This window comes from Mustelus asterias, chromosome 11, assembly GCF_964213995.1.
Source record: "Mustelus asterias chromosome 11, sMusAst1.hap1.1, whole genome shotgun sequence".
NCBI classification, from domain to species: domain Eukaryota; kingdom Metazoa; phylum Chordata; class Chondrichthyes; order Carcharhiniformes; family Triakidae; genus Mustelus; species Mustelus asterias.
The window spans coordinates 93,749,409-93,775,101 of record NC_135811.1 but is presented as its reverse complement, the minus strand read 5'-3'; the positions used below and the strand labels follow the sequence as shown (position 1 = coordinate 93,775,101).

The 25,693-nt window shown below is 45.5% G+C and overlaps 1 protein-coding gene across 3 annotated transcripts in view; it reads right to left on the bottom strand.

Moving 5' to 3' along the window:
* etv4 (ETS variant transcription factor 4) overlaps positions 1 to 25,693 on the bottom strand; it is a 131,907-nt gene that overhangs the window by 53,182 nt on the left and 53,032 nt on the right. For all 3 annotated transcript variants that reach the window (XM_078223976.1, XM_078223978.1, XM_078223977.1), the window contains 3 exons: positions 22,800 to 22,926; positions 14,910 to 15,089; positions 11,958 to 12,211 (listed from right to left, as the gene is read on the bottom strand). In XM_078223976.1, the coding sequence (XP_078080102.1) occupies positions 11,958 to 12,211; positions 14,910 to 15,089; positions 22,800 to 22,926 (561 nt within the window). The remainder of the gene's footprint in view (positions 1 to 11,957; positions 12,212 to 14,909; positions 15,090 to 22,799; positions 22,927 to 25,693) is intronic.

Here is a 25,693-nt window from a genome sequence, read left to right as displayed (position 1 = left end):
TACTTCACAGGTTGTGGAGCACGTTGGGACATTTTGGGTTCCTGAAAGGTGCTGTATAAATGCAAATTGGTTCTTTCCTGTACTGTATTTGTTCCACAGGCTCATCCGTTTGAAGTTTTATGAAATTCGGACAAGAAACATAGAATCCCTACAGTGCAGAAGGAGGCCATTCTGCCCATCGAGACTGCACTGATCACAATCCCACCCAGGCCTTATTCCCGAAACCCCATATATTTACCCTGCTAATCCCCTGGCACTAGGGCCAATTTAGTATGGCCCATCAACCTAACCTGCACATCTTTGGACTGTGGGAGGTAACCGGAGCACCCGGAAGAAACCCACACAGGCATGGGGAGAACGTGCAAACTCCGCACAGATAGTGACCCAAGCTGGGAATTGAACCCGGGTCCCTGGCGCCGTGAGGCACCAGTGCTAACCACTGTGCCACCCCATCAGTAGATAGTCGAAGATTGTTTTTGTGACTGGAAGCCTGTGTCCAATGGTGTACCATAGGGATCGGTGCTGGGTCCCTTGCTGTTTGTAGCGCACATTAATGATCTAAACATGAAAGTAGGAGGTAGGGTCAATAAGTTCGCAGGTGACAAGTAAATTGGTGGTGTATTGAGGAGGAAATGCCTTAGATTACAGGATAATATAGGTGGGCTGGTCAGATGGGCAGAACAGAGGCAAATTGAATTTAACCCTGAAAAGTGTGAGGTGATGCATTTTGGAAGGGCTAATAATGCAAGGGGATACACAATGAAAGGTAGGATGCTGGGAAAAACAGAGGACCAGAGGGACCCTGGGATGCATGTCCAAAGATCCATGAAGGCAGCAGGGCAGGTGGATAAGGTGGTTAGAAGGCATATAGGATACTTTTCCTTATTAGGCGAGGCATAGAATATCAGAACAGGGAGGTTATGATGGAGCTGTATAAAATACTCATTAGGTCACAGCTCGAGTATTGTGTGCAGCTCTGGCTGCCACAAGAAATGGAGGATGTGACTGCACTCGAAAGGTTGCACAGGAGATTTGCCAAGATGTTGCCTGGGCTGGAGTATTTCACTATGAAGAGAGAGACTGGGGCTCTTTCCCTGAGAGCAGAGAAGGCTGAGGGAGGACAAAATTATGAGGGGTATAGACAGGGTAGACAGGAAGAAACTTTTCCTCTCAGTAGAAGGGTCAATGACCAGGGGGCATAGATTTGAGCTTTGACAAAGGGTCATCCAGACTTGAAATGTTAGCTCTGTTCCCTCTTCACAGATGCTGTTAGATCTACTGAGATTTTCCAGCATTTTCTGTTTTTGTGGCACAGATTTAAGGTCAGAGTCAGCAAATTAGAGGTGATTTGAGGAAAATCTTTTCATCCAGAGCGTGATGGGAATCTGGAATTCACTGCCTGAAAGGGTGGTAGAAGCAGGAACATTTAGGAAGTATTTAGATGAGCTGCTGAAACAACATAGCAGACATAAGCGTTTAAATTAATTTGTGGGATGTGGGTGTCGCTGGCTCGGCTGGTATTTATTGCTCACCCCTCATTGCCCTTTAGAAGGTGTTGCTAAGCCGCCTTCTTCAACCACTGCAACCCGTGTGGTATAGGTACATCCACATTGCTGTTAGGGAGGGAATTCCAGGATTGCGTGGATCTGTGAAATCACTCTCCGTGTATTTCCCTCCCAATTTAATCCTTTTCCTCATCCTCTGCTGCAGGCAGTGATATAGGCTAATAAAACATTACCATCGCCAAGGTAACCATCTTGATGTCAGAGCTTGGAAAGTGAATGTTGATGGGCTGTTTGAGCAGGCTGGATAAGCATAGCACATTGGAACCATACTGATCTCACCTAATGCCCACATATTGGAGCGGCACGGTGGCACAGTGGGTTAGCACTGCTGCCTCACAGCGCCAGAGACCTGGGTTCAATTCTCGGCTTGGGTCACTGTCTGTGAGGAGTTTACACCTTCTCCCCGTGTCTGCGTGGGTTTCCTCCGGGTGCTCTGGTTTCCTCCCACAATCCAAAGTTGTGCGGATTAGGTGGATTGGCCGTGCTAAATTGCCCCTTAGTGTCAGGGGGCTAGCTAGGGTAAATGCATTGGGTTATAGAGATAGGGCCTGGGTGGGATTGTAGTCGGTGCAGGCTCGATGGGCCGAATGGCCACCTTCTGCACTGTAGGGATTCTATGATTCTATATACAAGTGCTCCAGTGGCCTTCAAATAATCAGAAGCTTAATAACTACGTACTTAAATACAGCAGTTATTCCACAGTGATTAAGATCAGTGGGACCTAAGTAGTTTCTGATGACATAAGACTGCTTGTACACACCCACTGCTACTCCTGATTGACATGAGCTTTCTCAGCAGTGAGCAAACCTAGCACCATCCAGTCTTGTGGCTCAGTTACACTAGGCGATGGTGTAGTGGTGTTGTCACTAGACTAGTAATCCAGAGGCTCTGGGGACCCAGCAGAGGCTGAAATTTCAATCCAATAAAAAAAATCTGGAATTTAAAGTCTAATGATGACCATTGTCGATTGTCGCAAGAACCCATCTGGTTCACTAATGTCCTTTAGGGAAGGAAATCTGCCATCCTTGCTTGGTCTGGTCAACATGTGACTCCAGATCCACAGCAACATGGGTGACTCTGTCCCGTTGCCTCAGAAAAGCAGTCTGCATAATTAAGGACCCCACGCACTCCAGGCATACACTCTTCCACCTTCTTCCGTCAGGAAAAAGATACAAAAGTCTGAGATCACGTACCAACCGATTCAAGAACAGCTTCTTCCCTGCTGCCCTGTCAGACTTTTCAATGGACCTATAATAAGTTGATCTGTCTCTACACCCTAGCTATGATTGTAACACTATATTCTGCACTCTCTCCTTTCCTTCTCCTTTATGTACTCTATGAACGGTATGTTTTCTTTGTATAGCGCGCAAGAAACAATACTTTTCACTGTATCCAAATACATGTGACAATAATAAATCAAATCAAATTAGAAATCTTAAATGCCCTCTGAAATGGCCTCGTTCATTTCAAGGGCAATTAGAGATAGGCAACAAATTCTGGCCCAGGCAGCAATGCTGACAACCCATGATTGAATAACAAACCAGCGTACTTGCCCCACCCATCAGAGCCACTTGGGGAGCCTGGATGCATATCTATTAACGACATAAATCCCTGTGGTCGTCAAAGGGTTAATTGAATTGCGAAAACTCACGTGTCTCTCCCTGTTAAAGCTAGTGCATAAACAGTTGATGTATCCATAAATCCAGACCATAAAAGGGAATCTATTCAACGCAAAGGTCGCACAATAGGAAATTCCCCTCTAATAGTTTTCCATTCATAATGCTTTTTCCACTAAAGACACAACACTGACCACAAATCGGAAACAAAATCAAACCTCTGCTAGATTTCAGAGGGAGTTTGTAGATCATTGCAATAAATACCGTGTACTGAAGTATAATTATAGAGCACTAGTTTAGTCATCACATAACTGTTCCATCAACCCCTTTCAAACACAACTCTGGAAGAGTTCCATTTGCACAATTCACTCACTTTACAGGGGATTGCAATACAGGTTCTGGTATTGGTCTCAACAACCCTGACTTAGGAAGGTAAAAATCTGATCATATTTTAATTTTGGGAAGTCGAAGGGGGCGGGAGCGGGGGGGAAATACTCTCAAGCACTTTCTTTTTAAAGAAAATGTTCCAGGAATATTTCACAAAAAATGTGAGTCCAAAGCTTTACCAGCCTGAAAAGCTGGCTTGCCGAGGCAAACTTTCTTGGGTGACAACATCAGAAAGTGTTCAAGGCCCGATGCACAGGGCTAGGTATCCTTATCCCCGCATGGTGGCACGGTGGTTAGCACTGCTGCCTCACAGTGCCAGGGACCTGGGTTCAATTCCCAGCTTGGGCCACTGTCTGTGTGGAGTTTGCACGTTCTCCCTGTGTCTGCGTGGCTTTCCTCGGGTGCTCCGGTTTCCTCCCACAGTCTGAAAGATGTGTGGGTTAGGTGGCTTGGCCATCCTAAAATTGCCCTTTAGCGTCAGCGGGACTAGCTAGGGTAAATGCATGGGGTTAAGGCCTCGCAGCGCCAGGGACCTGGGTTCAATTCCCGGCTTGGGTCATTGTCTGTGCGGAGTCTACACGTTCTCTCTGTGTCTCCATGAGTTTCCTCCGGGTGCTCCGGTTTCCTCCCACAGTCCAAAAGACGTGCTGGTTAAGGTGCATTGACCATGCTAAATTCTCCCTCAGTGTACCCGAACAGGCACCAGAGTGTGGCGACTAGGAGATTTCCGCTGTAACTTAATTGCAGTGTTAATGTAAGCCTACTTGTGACACTAATTGATAAACTAAACTTGAAACAGTATGATCCTGCCCCTGATAATCACATGTGGCTTCCAACAGGTTTAGTTAATGCCAGGAAACCCTTTCGTTCCCTGGAATGCCGACATGATGGATGGGAACCATCTCAAATGATACATTCCTGTCTTTGGTATCTGGTTTCAACATGCCCATTAGTATCTGGGCAGATTACGGTCCCTGGCACAAGTTAAGTGCTCGGGGAGGGGGGCGATCAGAGGGTATCATGAATGGTTCTATGGGGAAATTTTTTTATTCACTCATGGGATGTGGGTGTCGCCGGCTGGGCCAGCAGTTATAGCCTATCCCTAATTACCCTTAAATGTGGTAGCTTGCTAGGCCATTTCAGAGGGCATTTAAGAGTCAGCCACATTCTCGTGGTTCTGGAGTCACATGTAGGCCAGACCAGGTAAGGATGGCAGATTTCCTTCCCGAAAGGACATTATTGAACCTGATCGGTTTTTAAGACAATCATTTCATGGTCGTCATAAGACTTTTAATTTCAGATTGTCTGCCATCAACTGCATCAACACTGACCAGGAAAGGAGGTGAATTGTTTATTAGCTTGGATTACCCTCCCCTCTTCCATGAATGAAAATGCTTTAGTATCCTTTGTGACATTCCCCCATCCAAACTCTTTATACTATGATCGTATGGAGTGCTAAAATTAGCTTTAGTTTCTCTCGGCTAAGGAAGGAAAATCAACCAGGAGTCCTTGCTCCTTGCTCCTGATTGCTATCCAGTGACTCGTGCACAATGGGTGAAAAAGAGTTGCGTTCTGCTGTGATGCAGCACAGTAGCACTGCTGCCTCACAGCGTCAGGGACCTGGGTTCAATTCCAACCTTGGGTATCTGTCTGTGTGCAGTTTGCACATTCTCCCCATGTCTGCGTGGGTTTCCTCCAGGTTATCTGGTTTCCTCCCCCAGTCCAAAGATGTACAGGTTAGGTGGATTGGCCAGGGTAAATTGCCCCTGAGTTTCAGGAGGATTAGGAGGGTAAATAGATGGGGTTACTGGGGATAGGGCCTGGGTGGGATTGTTGTCAGTGCAGGCTCCATGGGCCGAATGGTCTCTTTCTGTACTGTGGGGAGGTTTCATGATTCACGAGAATGAATAGCCTCTGGACACCCACTGCCTAGTCTCATGTATATTGGATGTGGCAGATGTAGAGCTGAATCCCGGGAAAAGTTCAGCACCTTCTGGAGAGAACCGGTGCAAATTGAAGGCAAAAAAAACCAATTGTTAATTTATAAAGGAATGTCACGGCACATGAACTCCACTGGGCTGTCGCTGAGCTAACATCTGGCCAAGTCTTTTAGCAGCTGAGCTGTTTAGCACTGTCTCCAGTTACACTGGGCATGCTCATTTAACCCTGGTGAAGTCATGTGCCCTTATAGAGGAAGTGTCTGGTGAAATGCTACACCGCAGAAGTTCCAGCTGGGAATTCTAGTCTTTCAGCCCTCCATTTTATGAATGAAATGTTGTTGCCTCCATTCACAGAAAAACAAGCCCCTGCTGGCTGGTCCCAGAGGAGGGGCAAGTCATTGAGGACAGAGTAACAAAAGGGCTCGGTGGAGTGGATAAGTGCTGTAAGCTTCTATTACTTGAAGGGCATCAACATACGGGCCATATGTTAACAGGCTTTCCAATTAAAGTGGCCTCGTTAATTTGACAGAAAACGATGGTGCACGATGCCGTAAAAGGTGAGAGAATGTAAAGGGAACAAGAAATAAAACCACAATCTGTCAACAAGCATAAAGTGAAACGGGTTTAAACCCGTAGGCCTGGTGGAGACTTAGTTACAAACTGCCAACAGATGGTTTTGAAGTCCACTGCTTCTGAGTAGAGGATAGAAATGAAACCGGAGCCACGTATTATGAGGAAAGATAACTCAGAGTCCTAAAAAACACCTAGCTGGTGAGAGATACAGAATATAACATCCTGCCAGCAAACTACTAAAGAGCAATTCAGCAGAGCCGGGCTAATGACTTTGCAGGTTACAGGAGCACAGTCGGACTGTTTTATGTCAGCAGAACATTCAGATGACAGTCTCGGCTCGCTTTTTACTAACCTGTGAACTAAACGGACTTGGCATATCAGACTTGTGTGACGCACTATTGAAGGAAATCTTTGGGAGGCACAGTGGTGCAAGTGGTTAGCACCGCTGCCTCACAGCGCCAGGGACCCAGGTTCAATCCTGGCCTCGGGTCACTGTCTGTGTGGAGTTTACACATTCTCCCCGTGTCTGCGTGGGTTTCGTCCGGGTGCTTAGGTTTCCTCCCACACTCTAAAGGTTAGGTGGATTGGCCATGCTAAATTGCCCTTAATTGTGTCCCAAGATGTGCAGGTTAGGGGGATTAGCAGGGTAAATATTTGGGGTTACGGGGAACAGGTCTGGGGCCACAAGGTTAGGGCCTGGGTGGGGTTGTTGTTGGTGCAGACTTGATGGGCCAAATGGCCTCCTTCTGCACTGTAGGGATTCTATGATTCAAAGTGATTGTGATGTCGTTCCTGTTGGCGTTTTGTGTCATTTGAAGTCAGCTACATTTAACTCTTCTGTCAGGCCACCCCTTTATCAACAACAAATACTTGGAAAACTACTGGCCCCAAAATCCCCCTGGGTTCCACTTCCTTTGGCCCAGAGTAAAGCATGTTTGCACAATGCAGCGCACTTTGTTTCCCAGGATTACAGATTGGCAGAATTAGGGTCCACTTTGCTGATTTCGGATTGCGTGGCAACCATAAGGCATATCGGCAAGAAATTTCCGGCCATTCACCTTAGTGGGATCTTCCAGTCCCGCCGAGAGCACACTCCCGCTGCGGGTTTCACGGTGGCGAGGGGTTCATTCAATGGGAAACAAGGAACGACGGGAACAGAAGATCCTGCGCCATCTCCGTAAGCGCAAAACATGTAGCAGGTTCTGCGGAAAGCCCTACAGATGGGCAGCATGGTGGCACAGTGGTTAGCACTGCTGCCTCACAGCACCAGGGACCCGGGTTCAATTCCAGCCTTGGGTCACTGTCTGTATGGAGTTTGCACATTCTCCCCGTGTCTGCGTAGGTTTCCTCCGGGTGCTCCGGTTTCCTATCACGGTCCAAAGATGTGCAGGTTAGACGGATTGGCCATGCTAAATTGCCCCTTAGTGTCAGGGGATTAGCAGGGTAAATGTGTGAGGTTACGGGGATAGGGCCTGGGTGGGATTGTTGTCAGCGCAGGCTCAATGCGCTGCGTTCTGCACTGTAGGGATTCTATGATTATTTTTAAAAGCAGAATTTTCTGTTCAGATGACCTTCCCTCTCTGAAATTCCTAGCCTGACCTTTTCAATAACCCTGCATCTTGGTGGCTTGGGACAGGGTTAGGGCTGGGCCATTTTTTGGTAGATATAAAGCCCTCCTCTTCCCCGTTACGCTCTCAGTAGTGTACACAGAATTTTGGGGTTGCTTCAACCATGAGTCTTGGCTCAGTAAGAGTTTTAACAACACCAGGTTAAAGTCCAGCAGGTTTATTCGGTAGCAAATGCCATTAGCTTTCGGAGCGCTGCTCCTTCGTCAGATGGAGTGGATATCTGCTCTCAAACACGGCATATAGAGACACAAAATCAAGTTACAGAATACTGATTAGAATGAGAATCTCTGCAGCCAACCAGGTCTTAAAGATACAGACAATGTGAGTGGAGGGAGCTTTAAGCACAGGTTAAAGAGATGTGTATTGTCTCCAGACAGGACAGCCAGTGAGATTCTGCAAGTCCAGGAGGCAAGCAGCGCTCCGAAAGCTAATGGCATTTGCTACCTGTTGGACTTTAAGCTGGTGTTGTTAAAACTCTTACTGTGTTTACCCCAGTCCAACGCTGGCATCTCCACATCTTGGCTCAGTGACAGCACCAACACCCCTGACTCAGGTCAGGACTTCAGGCCGTCATACCTTCAAAGGCTTGAACATATCATCTAGGCTAATATGCGCGCATAGTACTGAGGGAGGTACTGTGCATTGTTTGAGATATTAGTCCGTGATGCTATTTGCCCTCAGGTGAATGTTAAAGCTTCTATGGCACAATGGTTTAGGGGAGTTGACCTGATGACCTGACCAATATTCATTCCTTGACCAACGACACTAATAAAAAAGATTATCTGGTCAATTGTCTAATGGTGAGAACTCCAAACTGGCTGCCAAGTTCTCCTACATTATAACATCAACTTACATAGCACTTTCAACAAAATGAAACATCCCACGGCCACCACAGGAGATATCAGGTCAGGTGACCAAACAGTTGGTCAATGATGTGGGTTCTAAGGAGCATCTTACAATGTCGAAAGTAAGATGGAGAGACAGTAGGGAGGGTATTCTAGAGCTTGAGGCTGAGACAACTGAACGCACGCCCACCAATGCTTTTTTCATAGAATTGCAGAAAGAGGCCATTCAGCCCATCGAGTCTGCACCGACTCTCTGATAAGAGCATCCCATCCTAGCCCTCCCCTCCACCCCATCCCTGTATCCCAATACATGTGACAATAATAAATTAATTCAATTCAATCCAAAGCACCTTCAGGTAACAAGAGGCTCAACTCCAACACTAAAACTTATTAACACAGCTCTATTACAAAGTTAGACCCTGCAGAGTTCTCCCAACTACACCCTGCATTGAATTTACATTGTACAAATAAACAACTGAGTACAATTTCCTACAGAACTGTTTTCTCAAACGGACGTAGACTGCAGCACCAGCTCACTTTTTACTATTACTTTTTAAAGTTCTCCTCCTCTTGACTAAAGGCCTCAACCAGCCCTGGGGATTCTTCTTGTACCCTTGCCGCAGTGGACATTTTTCACATGACTGAGGAATATCACCATTCAACAATGGAGAGAAAGATCCCAAATGAACCTGAGGTGTTCGGCATACAAGGGGTGGCACGGTGGCACAGTGGTTAGCATCGCTGCCTCACATGCCAGGGACCCGGGTTCGATTCCCGCTTGGGTCACTGTCTGTGCGGAGTCTGCACGTTCTCCCCGTGTCTGCGCGAGAGATTTGATTTGATTTGGTTTCCTCCCACAGTGTGAAAGGCGTGCTGTTTAGGAGCATTAGCCAAGCTAAATTCTCCCTCAGTGTACCTGAACAGGCGCCTGAGTGTGGCAACTAGGAAATGTTCGCAGTAACTTCATTGCAGTGTTAATGTAAGCCTACTTGTGACACTAATAAATAAAATTTAAATATCTACATATGCACAATTTCCAACACTGAGCCACGAGGTAGTAAATCGAGGGTGGAAACACTCGCTCATTTTCTCTCACTAGTGCAGAAAGGCCAGTTACTGGATCCTCCCCACAAGTCACTACAGTCAGCTAACGCACCATATTCACATCACCAAACCTATGAAAGTCCTGGTTGAGTACAGGAGATAGTGCTGGCTGGGGCTCCATTCAATGTACAAATATACACAAACACCAATAAGACCGTCTACAGCTAATGCATTGCTGCCCTGGTCAGAACCTTGGTGTACAAACTCTGTCAGGGTACAACAATGGCAGGACTAACAGGAAACCTTCCCATCTAGCTGTTCATTTTAAATACTGTGCAAAAAACACAGTAAATGATCAATGCAGGTACAAATCTGCGGTAATCATTTTGCCAAAATCCTCTTGCTACAATAAAATAAATAGCACTCCATGGCTGGAATTTTACCATCCCGCCCGCCACAGGGATTGAAGTGTGCGAGGGGCGGAACATAGAAAGACTCGTTGACCTCGGGTGGGATTTTATGGTTTCGGGACGAGCAAGGCCGTAAAATCCCACCCTATAGCTTTCATGTATTGCAGGCAGCAGCTCACTGCAGCCACTTAAACTAACAACGAATTGTTCATAACATTTCCAGCATTATTTGGTGGTTGCACATCAGACTTTTGAATGGACCTACCTCGCATTAAGTTGATCTTTCTCTGCACCCTAGCTATGACTGTAACACTACATTCTGCACTCTCTCGTTTCCTTCTCAATGAACGGTATGCTTTGTCTGTACAGCGCGCAAGAAACAATACTTTTCACTGTATACTAATACATGTGACAATAATAGATCAAATCAAATTTACTGTGTGATAAATAACTCATTCCTAATCCCAATTAGTTTGACAGTCATAGCTCAAAGGTAACTGGAAGGTCTCTGTTCAATCAGTGGTAAATGGCGCATTAGCTGATGTCAGCATTACAATTGACTGTAGCACTCCACAGTTAGGAAAGGGTAAAAGGTTCCCACTCCTTTGCATGTGTGTGCGTGCGTGCGTGTATGTACGTGTGTGCCTCCTTACCATGGGGAGCTCAGATTTGATCACCATGCCCTCACTAATTGAATAGCTTGTGGTCCCTCGCTATTGAATAAAGTCCATTTGAATGTGGAGGACAACCACTAACTGGGAACCATCTTATTGAGGGAACCAACATCTTCAGGAGAGGAAAGAGGAAAATTAGTGAGGAAAGCTACTTAGAAATTAAGTTACTCCTTAAAAGACAATATTTGAAGAAGATTCTTGATAGAGTTTAGTTATTAAAATATTTCATTATGGTGTACAGTGCCGGAGTACAATATAATCCATCCAAATCACTGATGGTATATTTTCAACGGATCACTTGCAGTGCAAATTAGCAGATAGCAAAGAAAGCCAATCAGTGGGCTCTTAACGTATCTCTTTTTTGTTTCTGTCTGTTGGATTCTAAATAAGGTGCACACATAATGACTGTAAATGCAAAACAAGCGTTGGAAAAAAAAGTGTGTAAATCTTTCTTTGAGGCTTAATCCAACAGGATTGAGAGAGATGCTTAAGGGACTATCTCTGATCAGACCTTAGACTAACTTCAAGTAATAATGCTGGCCTTCTGCAAGATCCGAGTTAATATTACAAAAAGCATTAAGCAGTGTAGCCTGGACTCTCAACTTCAGTTTGAATGTAGATTTAGCTTCACAGCAACACTGGCTAAGATGCATTCTTATACAGAATCAAAGAATCTAAGGTTCAGAAAGAGTCCATTTTGCCCATTGAGTCTGCACTGACAACAATCTCACCCAGGTCCTATCCCCATAACCCCACATATTTACCCTCCTAACCCCACATATTTACCCTGACACTAAGGAGCAATTTATCATGGCCAATCAACCTAACCCGCACATCTTTGGACTGGGCAGAGAACAATGCTGTGCCTTAATTCAGGTCAACCGTACAAACTGCTTCCCTCGCCATCTCCATCCTGCTGCAAATTTTCTAATCCTCATTGTTTTTTTAAATAACTGCCATTTGAGTCAACCTCATCCCCTGCAGCAGCTGACATGAAAAAGACTTGCATTCATGTAGCGCCTATCCCATTTTCACACAGTTCCAAAGCGCTTAACAGCCAATAAAAGCACTTTCGAAGTGTAGTCACTGTTGAAATTTAGGATCCCTCCATTTTGGGGGACCATTGCTTTCCATCGTCACAGGAAATGTTTCCACACACAGTACGAATCCCAGCTCACTGGGCCAGTTGTGCCCCCTTTCCCCCATCAGTTACACTTACCTTGAGGTTTCTCTACCAAAACACTGCACCCCAGTTCATACAAGTCATCTCCTTACCTGGGTCATACGCATAATCTGGAGGCTCTTGCTTGATGAGCATGGAGTGCGGGAAACGGTGGGTGCTGCCGCTGCTGATCGCGTTTCCCTGCTCGTACATCGGGTCGTGGTATTCTTGCTTGTAGCTTTGCTGCGGGTATGGCACACAGGGCTCAGACATTTGCCGCTGGTATCCCAGAGGTGTTTCCCTGTTCATGCCCTGAGAGGAAGGGAAACGGTGGCAAAGCTCCAAAGGCTGTTGTTGAAATTGTGAGCTGAGGACAAATAACGGGTCGATTATTAAATGACAGAACAATGGCTCATTTTAGGGACGAGTGTCCCTTCCCACCCCAGTAAATTGCCCTTAAGACCCTGGTCATTGTTTTCAAAATCCTTCCATGGTCTTGCCTCACCCTTCTAGCAATCTCTGAGGGCCATACGTCCTCCTACACATGTTTCATTCTTTGCTATAATTGCCCCCAAATTTACCTTTCAAATGTTGATCTAAATAGGAACCTCATTACCTTGACAAAAACAAGAATCTAAACGTGCTTTGGGAATATAGGGCGGGATTTTCCCGCTGCATTTGCCCCAAGAGCGGAAAACCCTGCCTGAGGTCAACAGACTTTTGCCTGGTCCCGCCCCGCCCGCTACAATTCCCATGACCCACAGGCCTGAATTTTACCATCCCGCCCGCTACAGGAATTGGAGCAGGCCAGGGGTGGACAATGGAAAAGCCCGTTGACCTCGGGTGGGATCTTACGGTTTCAGGACAAGCAAGAACAATGAGTCTGGAGGAAGCAAAGACTTTCAGCCAATCAAACCTACTCCATCTACCGTCCTTGGACAGTGATTTGTTCATTGACTATTTCCCTACAACATCACCTCGATCCTCAACCTCTTTGCCTGCCTTTGTTAAGCAAGGGTTACGGAATCAAAGCCCTTGGTTGAAGTCAAAATATTGATCGGCCATTGAATTGGATAGTCAAACAGGTTAAAGGGGCCGAATGTCTCGCTCCTGTTGCTATGTTAAGCAACACAAATTTATTTTCCCTAACTTGTCTGAAAAATATCAAGCATTGTGAAAATAAGAGACAGGGAAGAAACATGTCCCATAAGATCAAACATGTCTGAGGAAACAGGGTAGACCATTTAGGATGGAGATGAGGAGACATTTCTTCACCCAAAGAGTAGTGACCCTGTGGAATTCATTACCACAGGAAGTAGTTGATGCCAAGACATTGAATGTATTCAAGAGGCGGCTGGATATAGCACTTGGGGTGAACGGGATCAAGATTTATGGGGAGAAAGCAGGATTAGGCTATTGAGTTGGACAATCAGCCATGATTGTGATGAATGGCAGAGCAGGCTCGAAGGGCCGAATGGCCTCCTCTTGCTCCCATCCTCTATGTTTCTATAACCTCATGGTGTAATATAGCCAACAGATCCTTCTGGCAAAGAATTAGGTAGTAAGCTATGTGTTATATTTGTAATAGTAAAGCTACACATAAGAGGAACAACTATCTTTTTAATAGGCATGGCATCATATGATCAGCAGAAAACATTAACTGGGCTATCTTTTAAAGTGCTGTGATACTCTAATACCCTTATTGTGATATTAAAGAAACTACTCTTGAGATTTTGAGTGTAGGCAAATGGAAGGTATTCCATTGCATCCCTGCCTCGTGCCATGTAGATGGTGGACAGGCTTTAGGGGTCAGGAGATGAGTTACTCACTGCAGGATTCCTGGCCTTTGACCTGCTCTGGTATTTGTATGGCTAATCAAGTTCAGTTTCTGGTCAATGGTAACCCCCAGGATGTTGATAGTGGAGGAATTCAGCGATGGTAATGCCACTGAATGTCAAGGGGCGATGGTTAGATCCTCTCTTGTTGGAGAGAGTCATTGTCTGGCACGAATGCTACTTGTCACTCATCATTCCAAGCCTGGATATTGTCTGGGTCTTGCTGCATTTGGGCATGAACTGCTTCAATATCTGAGGAGACACGAATGGTGCTGAGCATTGTGTAGTCGTCTGTCGACATCCCCACTTCTGAGCTTATGGTGGAAAGGGGTCATTGATGAAGCAGTTAAAGATGGTTGGGCCTCGGACATTACCCTGAGGAACTCTTGCAGTGATGTCCTGGAGCTGGGATCATTGATCTCCAACAACCACAACCATCTTCCCTTTGTCAGCTATGACTGCTTCCAGTGAAGACTTCTCCCCCTGATTCACATTGACCCAAGTTTTGCTAGGGCTCCTTGATGCCACGCTCAGTCAAACTCTGCCCAGATGTCAAGGGCAGTCACTCTCACCTCATCTCATTTAGCGCTTTTGCGCATGTTTGAACCAAGGTTATAATGAGGCCAGTGACACTGGCGGAACCCAAACTGATGTCCTTGAGCAGATAATTGCTGAGTAAGTGTCGCTTAATAGCATTGTGGATGACCTCTTCCACCACTTCGTTAATGATCGAGAGTAGACAGATGATAAAGCATTCCAACCAATAACCAAACACTGGGCAAAGGGAACACATGTCATTCTGGGATCAGTGGAAGAGTTCCAAAATAGGCTTAAGTTTAACATAACCCAGACCCATCTAAATTGAACTAATACCAGCTTTTCCCAGTTTGGAATAAAAACCCAGTCATGTGGTGCAAAATAATAGGATCAGACATATTTTTAGATTGGAACCTCCTCACCAAACTCAAATACAAACTATCTCTAAAGACTGCGAATAGATTAATTCCATAATGCATTGAGTTAAATAGGTCAGATGATGATAGAGTAAGTAAAATACAACAAATGGCACCATGGTAACGGAATGCAAGTTAACAGCATTGGTAACCCATCATAGGAGAAAGAGGCATTTGACCATTAAAGTGTTCAAGCAGCAGCAGCAAGATTGCTTGTCAATCGAATCTATAACTGAATAAAAATACAAAGAGGATTGCGTATTCTCTGAACCTGTACCTGTGCTCCATTGGAAACCGGCCATTGGTCATGGACTGCGCGGATGTATGGAGATTCACAAAGCCGTGCTCCCGCCTGGGATTCACCGTGGATTTATTGCAGACCTGTTGTAATGGAGTATTCGCAGGGGTCCCTGGGTTTGGGGAGTTGAGTCCAACTTGTGGTTTTTTCTCATAGGCACTAAATAAAGAAGTGATTTGATTAGCCAGATGTTTTCTTTAATAGTTCACTGTTGGTCTGACATTACGTCTCCTCCAATGGTTTCCTCTGTGTTTATCGTCATCTCCAAGGTTTCATTTTGGTTTCCTCCCCTTCATCACGATGTGGTATTTTTCATTACATCGTTTAGAAACGTAAATCTAGCTTTCACATCAACACATGTGATACCCAACTTTGCCTGTCCCCCTTCCCATCTATCAGTCCCAAGGCTGCATGCATACTCTCCAATCGCTTGTCCAATATGAAGACCTAGAGCGCGATCTTACTGCCAGTTCATGCCACGCTCCCGCTGCAGCAAGGTAGGAGAATTTGGCAGCCAGCCAAATCTCCGTTCATTGCGGTGGGAAGGGAAAATCCCACTGGCGTGAATGATGGTAAGATTCTTGCCCTAGAATAGCTGCAATTTCATCTAGCTCCATGCTAATTACAGAGCTGTGGACCTGGGTGTAATGTTCATTCTTGCACTTGGCTTCTCTCAGTTATTAAATCCATTTTCTCCATCTCTGATGCATCATCCACCTTCATCCCACCTCATTTTCCCTGTTGATATAACTCTTATCTATGTTTTTAACTTCACAGTTAAACCTCACCGTACCAAATTATAACTCAGTCAGTCGGTAGGCCCCATTACTCTTTCGCTGACATCACCTTGACAGCACGGTGGCACAGTGGTTAGCACTGCAGCCTCACAGCGCCAGGGACCCAGGTTCGATTCCCGGCTTGGGCCACTGACTGTGTGGAGTCTGCACGTTCTCTCAGTGTCTGCGTGAATTTCCTCCGGGTGCTCCGGTTTCCTCCCATAGTCCCCCAAAGGTGTGCTGGTTAGGTGAATTGGTCATGATAAATTCTACCTCAGTGTACCCGAACAGGCACTGGACTGTGGCGACTAGGGGATTTCACAGCAACTTCACTGCATTGTGAATGCAAGCCTACTTGTGACTAATAAATAAACTTTACTTTAAGTGGATTGGCCACACTAAATTGCCCCTGAGTGTCTAAAGATATGTAGGATAGGGGGATTAGCCATGGTAAATGCATGGGGTTAGGGGGTTAACATGGTGGGGGCGGGGGGCTGGGTAAGATGCTCTCTCGGAGAGTCCGTGCAGACTCGAAGGGCTGAATGGCCTCTTCTGCACTGTAGGGGTTCAATGGATCCACTGCATGGCTCCACTGCTTCCTCCTCTCCCCTTTCCCACTCCAGTCAATTGACTTCAGAATCCTTTTTGTTCTTTTCAAATCTTTCTGTGGCCTTGGTCCGCCGATGTTGGTGATAGCCTTTGGTCCGTGCACACACCCTCCATTCCTCACTCTTCTTCCTTCTGCTTCCCTGTCGGTGACCACTCTGTCAGCTGCTGAAACCTTGGCCTTCGGACGTCTCTCCCAAATCCTTGCTTTGACACTCCTTCCTTTTCCAAAGTCTCCTGAAAACTCTCCTTTTTGAGTACTCTGTCAGCCGTACCTTCTAACGTTTCTGTCTTTCACTCACTTTCTCCCCCTCATAGAATCCAACAGTGCAGAAGAGGCCCTTCGACCCATCGAGTCTGCATCGACACACAAGAAACACTTGGCCTTCCACCTAATCTCATTTACCAGCACTTTGCCCGTAGCCTTGATCCTATAAAGTATTTCTGAGACAAGTGAAGATAGAAATGTAATTTATGATGTTGTAGCTCCAGCCACTAAAGCTTATTTCAACACAATTACTTATAGATCTGCTACATTCGGAGCAGAAAAATCCAAGCCAGAATTAGCGAGTACCTTAATTTAAGTTTAAGTTTATTTATTAGTGTCATAAGGTGGCTTATGTTAACACTGCAATGAAGTTACTGTGAAAATCCCCTATCGCCACACTCCGGCGCCTGTTTGGGTACACTGAGGGAGAATTTAGCATGGCCAATGCACCTAAACAGCACGTCTTTCGGGTTTGCGGGAGGAAACCAGAGCACCCGGAGGAAAACCATGCAGATCCAGGTGCCGGAAGTTTACCGCCTCGCCTGCCCGAGGCTCGTAAAATCCTGCCCGAGGCCAAAGGAGAATGCCTTTCTTGAGTCTCGCCCGCCCCGATTCCGGGATGGGCGAGGTGGTAAAATTCCGGTCGGGGAGAATACACGGACTCCACACAGACAGTGACCCAAGCGGGGAATCAAACCCGGGTCCCTGGCGCTGTGAGGTGGCAGTGTTAACCACTGTGCCAGTCTGGAATTCTGAGCAGAGGAGTATACATTGCTGACACAGTGATCAGTGCTGGCTTGCAGAATGGGGAGGAAAGGTTGACCAAATAGAACTGCGTCACACTGAAATCTTCATTTTAAGAAAAGATAAATATAATCTTTGCCAGTCTGTCATTTCTGATGTGTACAATGACAAGATGCTTAGTGAGCCTTGCCTTTCACAGGGTTTTGTCTTTGCCCAATGCAGCTGAACCAACAGTTAGTATGTAACAGGAATTTCAGCTATCGCACACATCAATAGCTGGGACTACCGTGCTATTCTTGCCCTCATAAACGGGAAGTTATTAATCTTCACTCAAAATCTTTGGCCTGTTATAATGATGGATTAGGATCTGCATGAAAAAGTCCTCAATCACCCGTTACTAATATGTCCTGTAGCGGATTGAATCACATTCCGATGGAAGGTCTGTTGGTTATGAATTCTGCTGCAGGGAGTAGGAGAAAAATCAAAAAAAAAACTACCGACTGAATTAAAGATACAATTAATGTAAAACATACTGAGGGAACTTGAATATGTGCCTCAGTTTCGCCTCTGTTCCTATTAATACCATGAGTGAAACAGTGCGGGTCTCAAATGTTCCGCCTGAATAGTTTTGACACAAAAGTAAAGTTTATTTAAAGTTTATTTATTAGTCACAAATAAGCGTAGATTCACACTGCAATGAAGTTACTGTGAAAATCCCCTAGTCACCACATTCCGGCGCCTGTTCGGGTACACTGAGGGAGAATTTAGCATGGCCAATGCGCCTACCAGCAGCCTTTGGACTGTGGGAGGAAACCGGAGCGCCTGGAAAAAACCCATGCAGACACGGGGAGAATGTGCAAATTCCACACAGACCCATTCCCACACATTCCTAAGCTGAGAATCGAGCCCGTGTCCTTGGTGTTGTGAGTAACCAGTGCTAACCACTGTGCCATCGTGCCGCCCTCAAAAACCAACATGCATGGCTTAGAAGGGTTACAAGGCTGGAGATAGTTTGTGGTACAAACATTGGTCGAATTAAGCTTTATATGGTGCATTTCTTCTCATCACCATTTTAAAAATTCGTTTGTGGGATATAGGCATTGCTGGCTGGCCAGCATTTATTGCCCATCCCTAGTTGCCCTTGGAGGGCAGTTGAGAGTCAACCACATTGCTGTGGCTCTGGAGTCACATGTAGGCCAGACCAGGTAAGGACGGCAGACTTCCTTCCCTAAAGGACATTATTGAACCAGATGGGTTTTTCCGGCAATCGACAATGGTTTCATGGTCATCAGTAAATTCTTAATTCCAGATATTTTAATTGAATTCAAATTCCACCATGGAATCCCCTCATGGCGGGATTCGAACCCGGGTCCCCAGAACATCGGCTGAGTTTCTGGATTAATAGTTGAGCGATAATACCAACAGGCCATCGCCTCAGTTGAGGCAAATATTTCATTGAAGGCTGAACGTTAGGCCAAGTCATTGTTATCTTTTAATACAATGTGCTATTGTTCAATATTGAAAACACTGATCAGTGAGGAGTACAGTGCAACGAGGTCTGAATCACATGATGCTGAATCTCCATTTGCACACTTAATGTGGTGGCATATTTGTAACTTTCCTTCTGTCAGTTCATCACTGCGATTCCTTTCTCCCCTGCACAGCATCAATTCCACCTTCGCTGGTCTGGAACATGAAATGCTTTCAGACTGCAGGCATCTCCGCAAGTGTGGTGATTGCTGTTCTGTGATCAACCGAACGCTGAATGAATCAAGAGCCTCAAGAGGAGGCAGGAAACCCAACCATAGGATCTCTGCAGTACAGAAAGAGGCCCTTTGGCCCATCAACTCGGCACCCAGTTTCCCAAACAACATCCCACCCAGGCCTTCCCCATTGCCCTATCTCCCTAACACTGCACGTTTACCATGGCTAATTGGCCTTTATAACAAGAGGATTTGTGCATAGGAATAGGGATGTTTTAGTGCAACTGTACAGGGTGTAGGTGAGGCTGCACCTGGAGTATTGTGTGCAGTATGCAGACAACAATCCCACCCAGGCCCTATCCTCGTAACCCCACCTATTTACCCGACTAATCCCCTGACTCGAAGGAGAAATTTTGCATGGCCAACCCACCTAACCTGTACATCATAGAATCATAGAAACCCTACAGCACAGAAAGAGGCCATTCGACCCATCGAGTCTGCACCGACCACAATCCCACCCAGGCCCTACCCCCATATCCCTACATATTTACCCACTAATCCCTCTAACCTATGCATCTCAGGACACTAAGGGCAATTTTAGCATGGCTAATCAACCTAACCCGCACATCTTTGGACTGTGGGAGGAAATCGGAGCACCCGGAGGAAACCCACGCAGACACGCGGAGAATGTGCAAACTCCACACTTCCTTATGTGAGGAACGATGGCCTTGTTTACAGAGGGAGTGCAGCGAAGGTTTACCAAGCTGACTCCTGGGATGGCAGGTCTGTCATATGAGGAGGGACTAAATTGGTTAGGATTATATTCATTGGAGTTTAGAAGAGGGAGACGGGATCTCATAGAAACTTAGAACAGTCCAAGAGGATTAGACAGAGTAGGTTCAGAAAGAATGTTCCCAATGGTGGGGGAGTCCAGAACTAGGGGTCATAATTTGAGGATAAGGGGTAAACATTTTAGGACTGAGGTGAGGAGAAATTCCTTCACCCAGTGAGTGGTGAATGTGTGGAATTCACTACCGCAGAAAGTAGTTGAGGCCAAAACCTTGCGTGATTTTAAGAACAAATTAGATACAGCTCTTGGGGCTAAAGGGATCAAGGGATATGGGAGGAAGGTGGGATCAGGATATTGAATTTAATGATCAGCCATGATCAAAATGAATGGCGGAGCAGGCTCGAAGGGCTGAATGACCTACTCCTGCTTATATTTTCTATGTTTCTAACTCACCTAACCTGCACACCTTCGGACACTAAGAGGCAATTTAGCATGGCCAGTCCACCTAACCTGCACATGTTGGGACTGTACCTATTTGGAGGCTTTTGGGACTGAAGTTAATTGAGACAATGATAGAAACTGGAGATTCCTAGTCCAATTGAAGCACCACTTGTGTAGCTACCAGACTCTATTTGTTATTCTTGTTTAAATTAATCTTCACACTAAATGAGTACTGTTCGAATGCCAACAACTATTTATATTTATTAAATAGGCATACCCTGACTCACACTTAATAACTGTTTACAGATTAACAGGAATAAAGTAGCTGATCTATTAATCCCCAGCTATTTCTAGCAGGATGAAGTTGCCACCAGGTGAAGAACAGAATTATCCACATGTTCCATTTCCTTGGGAAAAAACACTTGATTATTTTTAAAGCTACTAATATCAGAAATAGTCACAACCATTGGAAATGAATTCCGAGGAAATGATGAAGGAGATTCTCGTGCGGATGTGTAAATTAATTTTATGTTCAGGGCCTGTCAGAAGGTCGCCTATTGTTTTTTGATTTCCTTTATCAAAGTCCAATTTTTCCATGCAGCCTGATCATGTTTTTTTAAACATAGGCCCAAAATAGGAAGATGGAGTGCAAAACAGAAATAGTCCTCCTACTCCACTGTCTAGCTTGTCTTCAGTCCCACTCTTATCACTGTCTCGAACTACAGACCAAAGCCTTTTACTTTGATTTTGCAATATGAAAAGAAAATAACAAGTAGTATCATTTTCATAGAATCATAGAAGCATTGAATCCTTACAGTGCAGAAAGAAGCCAATCGGTCCATCGAGTCTGCCCCAACAACAATTCCACCCAGGCACTTTCCCCGTAACCCCACCTATTTACCCTGCCAGTCCCCCTGACTCTAAGGGGAAATTTAGCATGGCCAATCCATCTAGCCCGCACATCTTTGGACTGTGGGAGGCAACCGGAGCACCCGGAGGAAACCCAAGCAGACACGGGGAGAATGTGCAAACTCCACACAGACAGTGACCCAAGCTGGGAATCGAACCCAGGTCCCTGGCACTTTAGGCAGCAGTGAGTTGAGGAGAAACTACTCCCAAAGAGTTGTGAATTTGTGGAATTCGCTATCTCAAAGTGTGGTGTATGCTGGGACAGTGAGTAAATTTAAGGAGGAGTTAGACTGATTTTTAACTGGTGATGGGTTGAAGGGTTATGGGGAGAAGGCAGGAAAATGGGGATGAGGAGCATATCAGCCATGATCGAATGGCGGAGCAGACTCGATGGGCCGAATGGCCTAATTCTGCTTCTGTATCTTATGAACTTATAAAATGGCAGAATCTAATGTTAATAGTGGACCGAAGTTCTTCACAGCAGCTTTCTCATCCTCAGACACATTGGAGTAAATTTTCAGTTCCCGTCTGCCCGCTGCGGAAATCGTCGCAGGCGGGACAGGAAATTTAATGTATCATTTAAAGGTCCATTGATCTTGGGCGGGAATTTCCAGTCTTGGGATGGACGCGACTGGAAAATTCTGCCGGCTGTTTGAATTGGGAATAATCGGGTTTAAAACCAAAAACCTTTCACTTGATCAGCTAAATGCTGGGTTGGAGGATGTCTCCACATTCAGAGCTATCTATAATTGTCATCATTTTCACTCGGATACAAAGTGCTCCTTTGCTTACCTTTTCACCCTCAGTTCTAGATTTGTAGAAAAATAGGAACAGGAGAAGGCCATTCGGCCCTTTGTGCCTGCCCCGCCATTCATTGGTGGCACAGTGGTTAGCACTGCTGCTCACAGCGCCAGCAACCTGGGTTCGCTTCCCAGCTCGGGTCACTGTCTGTGCAGTCTGCGCATTCTCCCCGTATCTGTGTGGGTTTCCTCCGGGTGCTTCGGTTTCCTCCCACAGTCCGAAAAGACGTGCTGGTACATTGGCCATGCTAAATTCTCCCTGAGTGTACCCGAACAGGTGCCGGAGTGTGGCGACTAGGGGATTTTCACAGTAACTTCATTGCAGTGTTAATGTAAGCCTACTTGTGACTTTAATAAATAAAACTTTAAAAAACTTTAATTTGTCCAAATCAATAGCTTGATCTCGCCTTCCCCCCATATCCTTTGGTATCCTTTGCCTCAAGTGCTATAATGGGACGGCACGGAAGCACAGTGGTTAGCACTGCTGCTTCACCAGGGGCCAAGGTTCGATTCCCGGCTTGGGTCACTGTCTGTGCGGAGTTTGCGCGTTCTTCCCGTGTCTGCATGGGTTTCCTCCGGGTGACGTGGTTTCCTCCCACATTCTGAAAGACGCGCTGATTAGGTGCGTTGCCCCATACAGGCGCCGGACTGTGGCGACTCGGGGAATTTCACAGTGACTTCATTGCAGTGTTAATGTAAGCCTTACTTGTGACTAATAAATAAACTTTAAACTTTATAAAGATGAAAGTCAGAGTTTTATTTTGATTCGTGGAGTATACATGGAACAGTAACTCCTTGCCCCACAGCACTGTGGTGAAACCAGGACACTAACCTTGCGTAAAGGCACTGTTCCCCATTGCTGTACTGGAAGGACTGCTTGTGACGGCAGGACAAGCTTGGGTTAGAAATGGGACTCTGTGGCTCCTTTTTAATCTTCAGTGTGGGGCTGTGGAAAGCCACTGTTGGGAAGAAAAGTATTAATGCCGGTTATAAATTGTCTTTAATTCAATAGCAGAATTATGATCAATTCAGCAGAATTCTGATCAATATGTGTCAGCATTACCTTAAGTGAATGGCTTCCAGAAACCAGGGGAATCTTAATGCTGCTTGTTATGCATCTCAGAAAGCAATAAGGGGAAGTTAGCTTCAGCACTACTGAATATTTTGCTATATTATTATTCACATGTAAGAGAGAATGACAAACAGCAGATACCTTACGAATGATCCCAGGAATGAAGGGTTTGTCATATGAGGAGCGGTTGAGGAGTCTGGGCCTATACTCGATGGAGTTTAGAAGGATAAGGGGGGATCTAATTGAAACTTAAAGAATATTGAGAGGCCTGGATAGAATGGACGTGGAGAGGATGTTTCCATTAGTGGGAGAGACTAGAACTCGAGGGCACAACCTCAGAGTGAAGGGACGCTCCTTTAAAGCTGAGATGAGGAGGAATTTCTTCAGCCAGAGGGTGGTGAATCTGTGGAACTCATGGCCACAGAGGGCTGTGGAGGCCAGGTCACTGAGCGACAGAGATAGATAGGTTCTTGATCAATAAGGGGATCAAGAGTTATGGGGAGAAGGCAGGAGAACGAGGATGAGAATCTTACCCGCTATGATTGAATGGCGGAGCAGACTCGATGGGCCGAATGGCCTAATTCTGCTCCGGTATCTTACGGTCTTACCCCTTCAAAAACCACTGCTTCCTGATTGCAGCGTACACTGAAATGCTACAACTTACCTCTGTGCAAGTACCAATTGCACAAAGTAGTCCTCTCAAAATGAATGCTAACATCGCATTTGCCTTTCTAACTACCAACTCAACCTGCAAGTTAACCTTATTGTTGGTGTTTCATTACATTAAAGTGTATTTATAGAGAGAAAAAAAAGGGAAAAGTGTTGTTTAATTGATTACAGTTAATTATAAAAGGATAAAATGATTCAGAGTCACAATCGACAAGATAATTGGCTTAAAGTGAATAAAATATAAAGAGCTGTCTTCGCAGAGGCCACTGATTTCAGATAGATTTGAGAGGGGATCTCATAGAAATGTATAAAATTCTAACCGGATTAGACACGGCAGATTCAGAAAGAGGAGGGGGAGTCCAGAACTAGGGGCCATAGTTTGAGGATAAGGAATAAACCTTTTCAGACTGAGGTGAAGAGAAATTTCTTCACCCAGGGAGTGGTGAATCTGTGGAATTCATACAAGGACAATAGGTCCCACTTTACGCTCCCCTCTCCCAATTTAGTCATTCAGGTAGTAATCTGCCTTCTTGTTTTTGCTTCCAAAGTGAATAACCTCACATTTATCCAAATTATACTGCATCTGCCATTGATTTGTCCAACCTGCCCAGATCATTCTGAAGGATCTCTCCATCCTCGTCACAGTTCACCCTCCCACCAAACTTGATATCATCTGCAAACTTTGAGATGTTACATTTTGTTCCCTCATCCAAATCAAGTTGACTAGGTAGGATTGTTTTTGCTGGAGTGCAGACGAATGAGGGGGGATCTCATAAAGACTTATAAAATTCCAACAGGACTAGACAGGGTAGATGCAGGGAGGATGTTCCCAATGGTGGGGGTGTCCAGAACCATGGGTCACGGTCTGAGGATTCAGGGTAGACTATTTAGGATGGAGTTGGCTGTTATTGAAGGAAATAATGAAGTGTTTACACCGATAGCTGGCATGTGTCTCTTGCTGTGCCAGTAGGTAGTGATCTGGTGCACACTCAGAGGTTACCCTTTCAGCTGAAGTCAGCAGTTACTCCAAGTAAACTGCTCATATCAATTGCTGATTCGCAGCTCTGTTGATAATGTGGTTGTCAAATGTTGGCAGCTTTTACCATGGAGTCTTATTAAATCTTTTATTGGATTGGCAGACATCATTTGACTGTAATTTTTCAAAATATGAATACGAGAGCAGCTGATCAGCCCCTGAGCTGACTGTCAATCAAATGAGGCAATCGTGGTGCGAAATTCAGTTTATTTGACCGAGGGTAGCACGGTGGCACAGTGGTTAGCACTGCTGCCTCACAGTGCCAGGGACCTAGGTTCGATTCCTGGCTTGGGTCACTGCCTATGCGGAGTCTGCACATTCTCCCCGTGTCTGTGTTGGTTTCCTCCGGGTGCTCCGGTTTTCTCCCACACTCCAAAAATATGCAGGTTAGGTGGATTGGCCATGCTAAATTGCCCCTTAGCATCAGTGAGATTAGTAGGATAAATATGTGGAGTTATGGGGATAGGGCCTGGGTGGGGCTGTTATCAGTGCAAGCTCGATGGGCCGAATGGCCTTCTTCTGCACTATAGGGATTCTATGATTGCAGTCAAAGGTGGCTTATTTAAGCCTTTAATCTAAGGTTTGTAATCTGTGGCTCCAGAGCCACATACGATTTATCAGAAATATAATTTATGTGCTTACAGTCCGTGATCAAAGTGTTTTGATTGATTGAGGGGGTGTAACAGCTTCCGGGCGTTCTGGTTTCCTCCCACAGTCTGAATGACATGCTGGTTAGGTGGATTGGCCATGCTAAATTCTCCCTCAGTATATCTGAATAGGTGCCAGAGTGTGACGACTAAGGGATTTTCACAGTAACTTCATTGTAGTGTTAATGTAAGCCTACTTATGATGCTAATAAATAAACTTTAACTTATCCTATGCACTTAACATGACTTCAAACTGCAGTGTACTAATAAGGTGTTTGGAAAACACATTAAGAGTATAATCC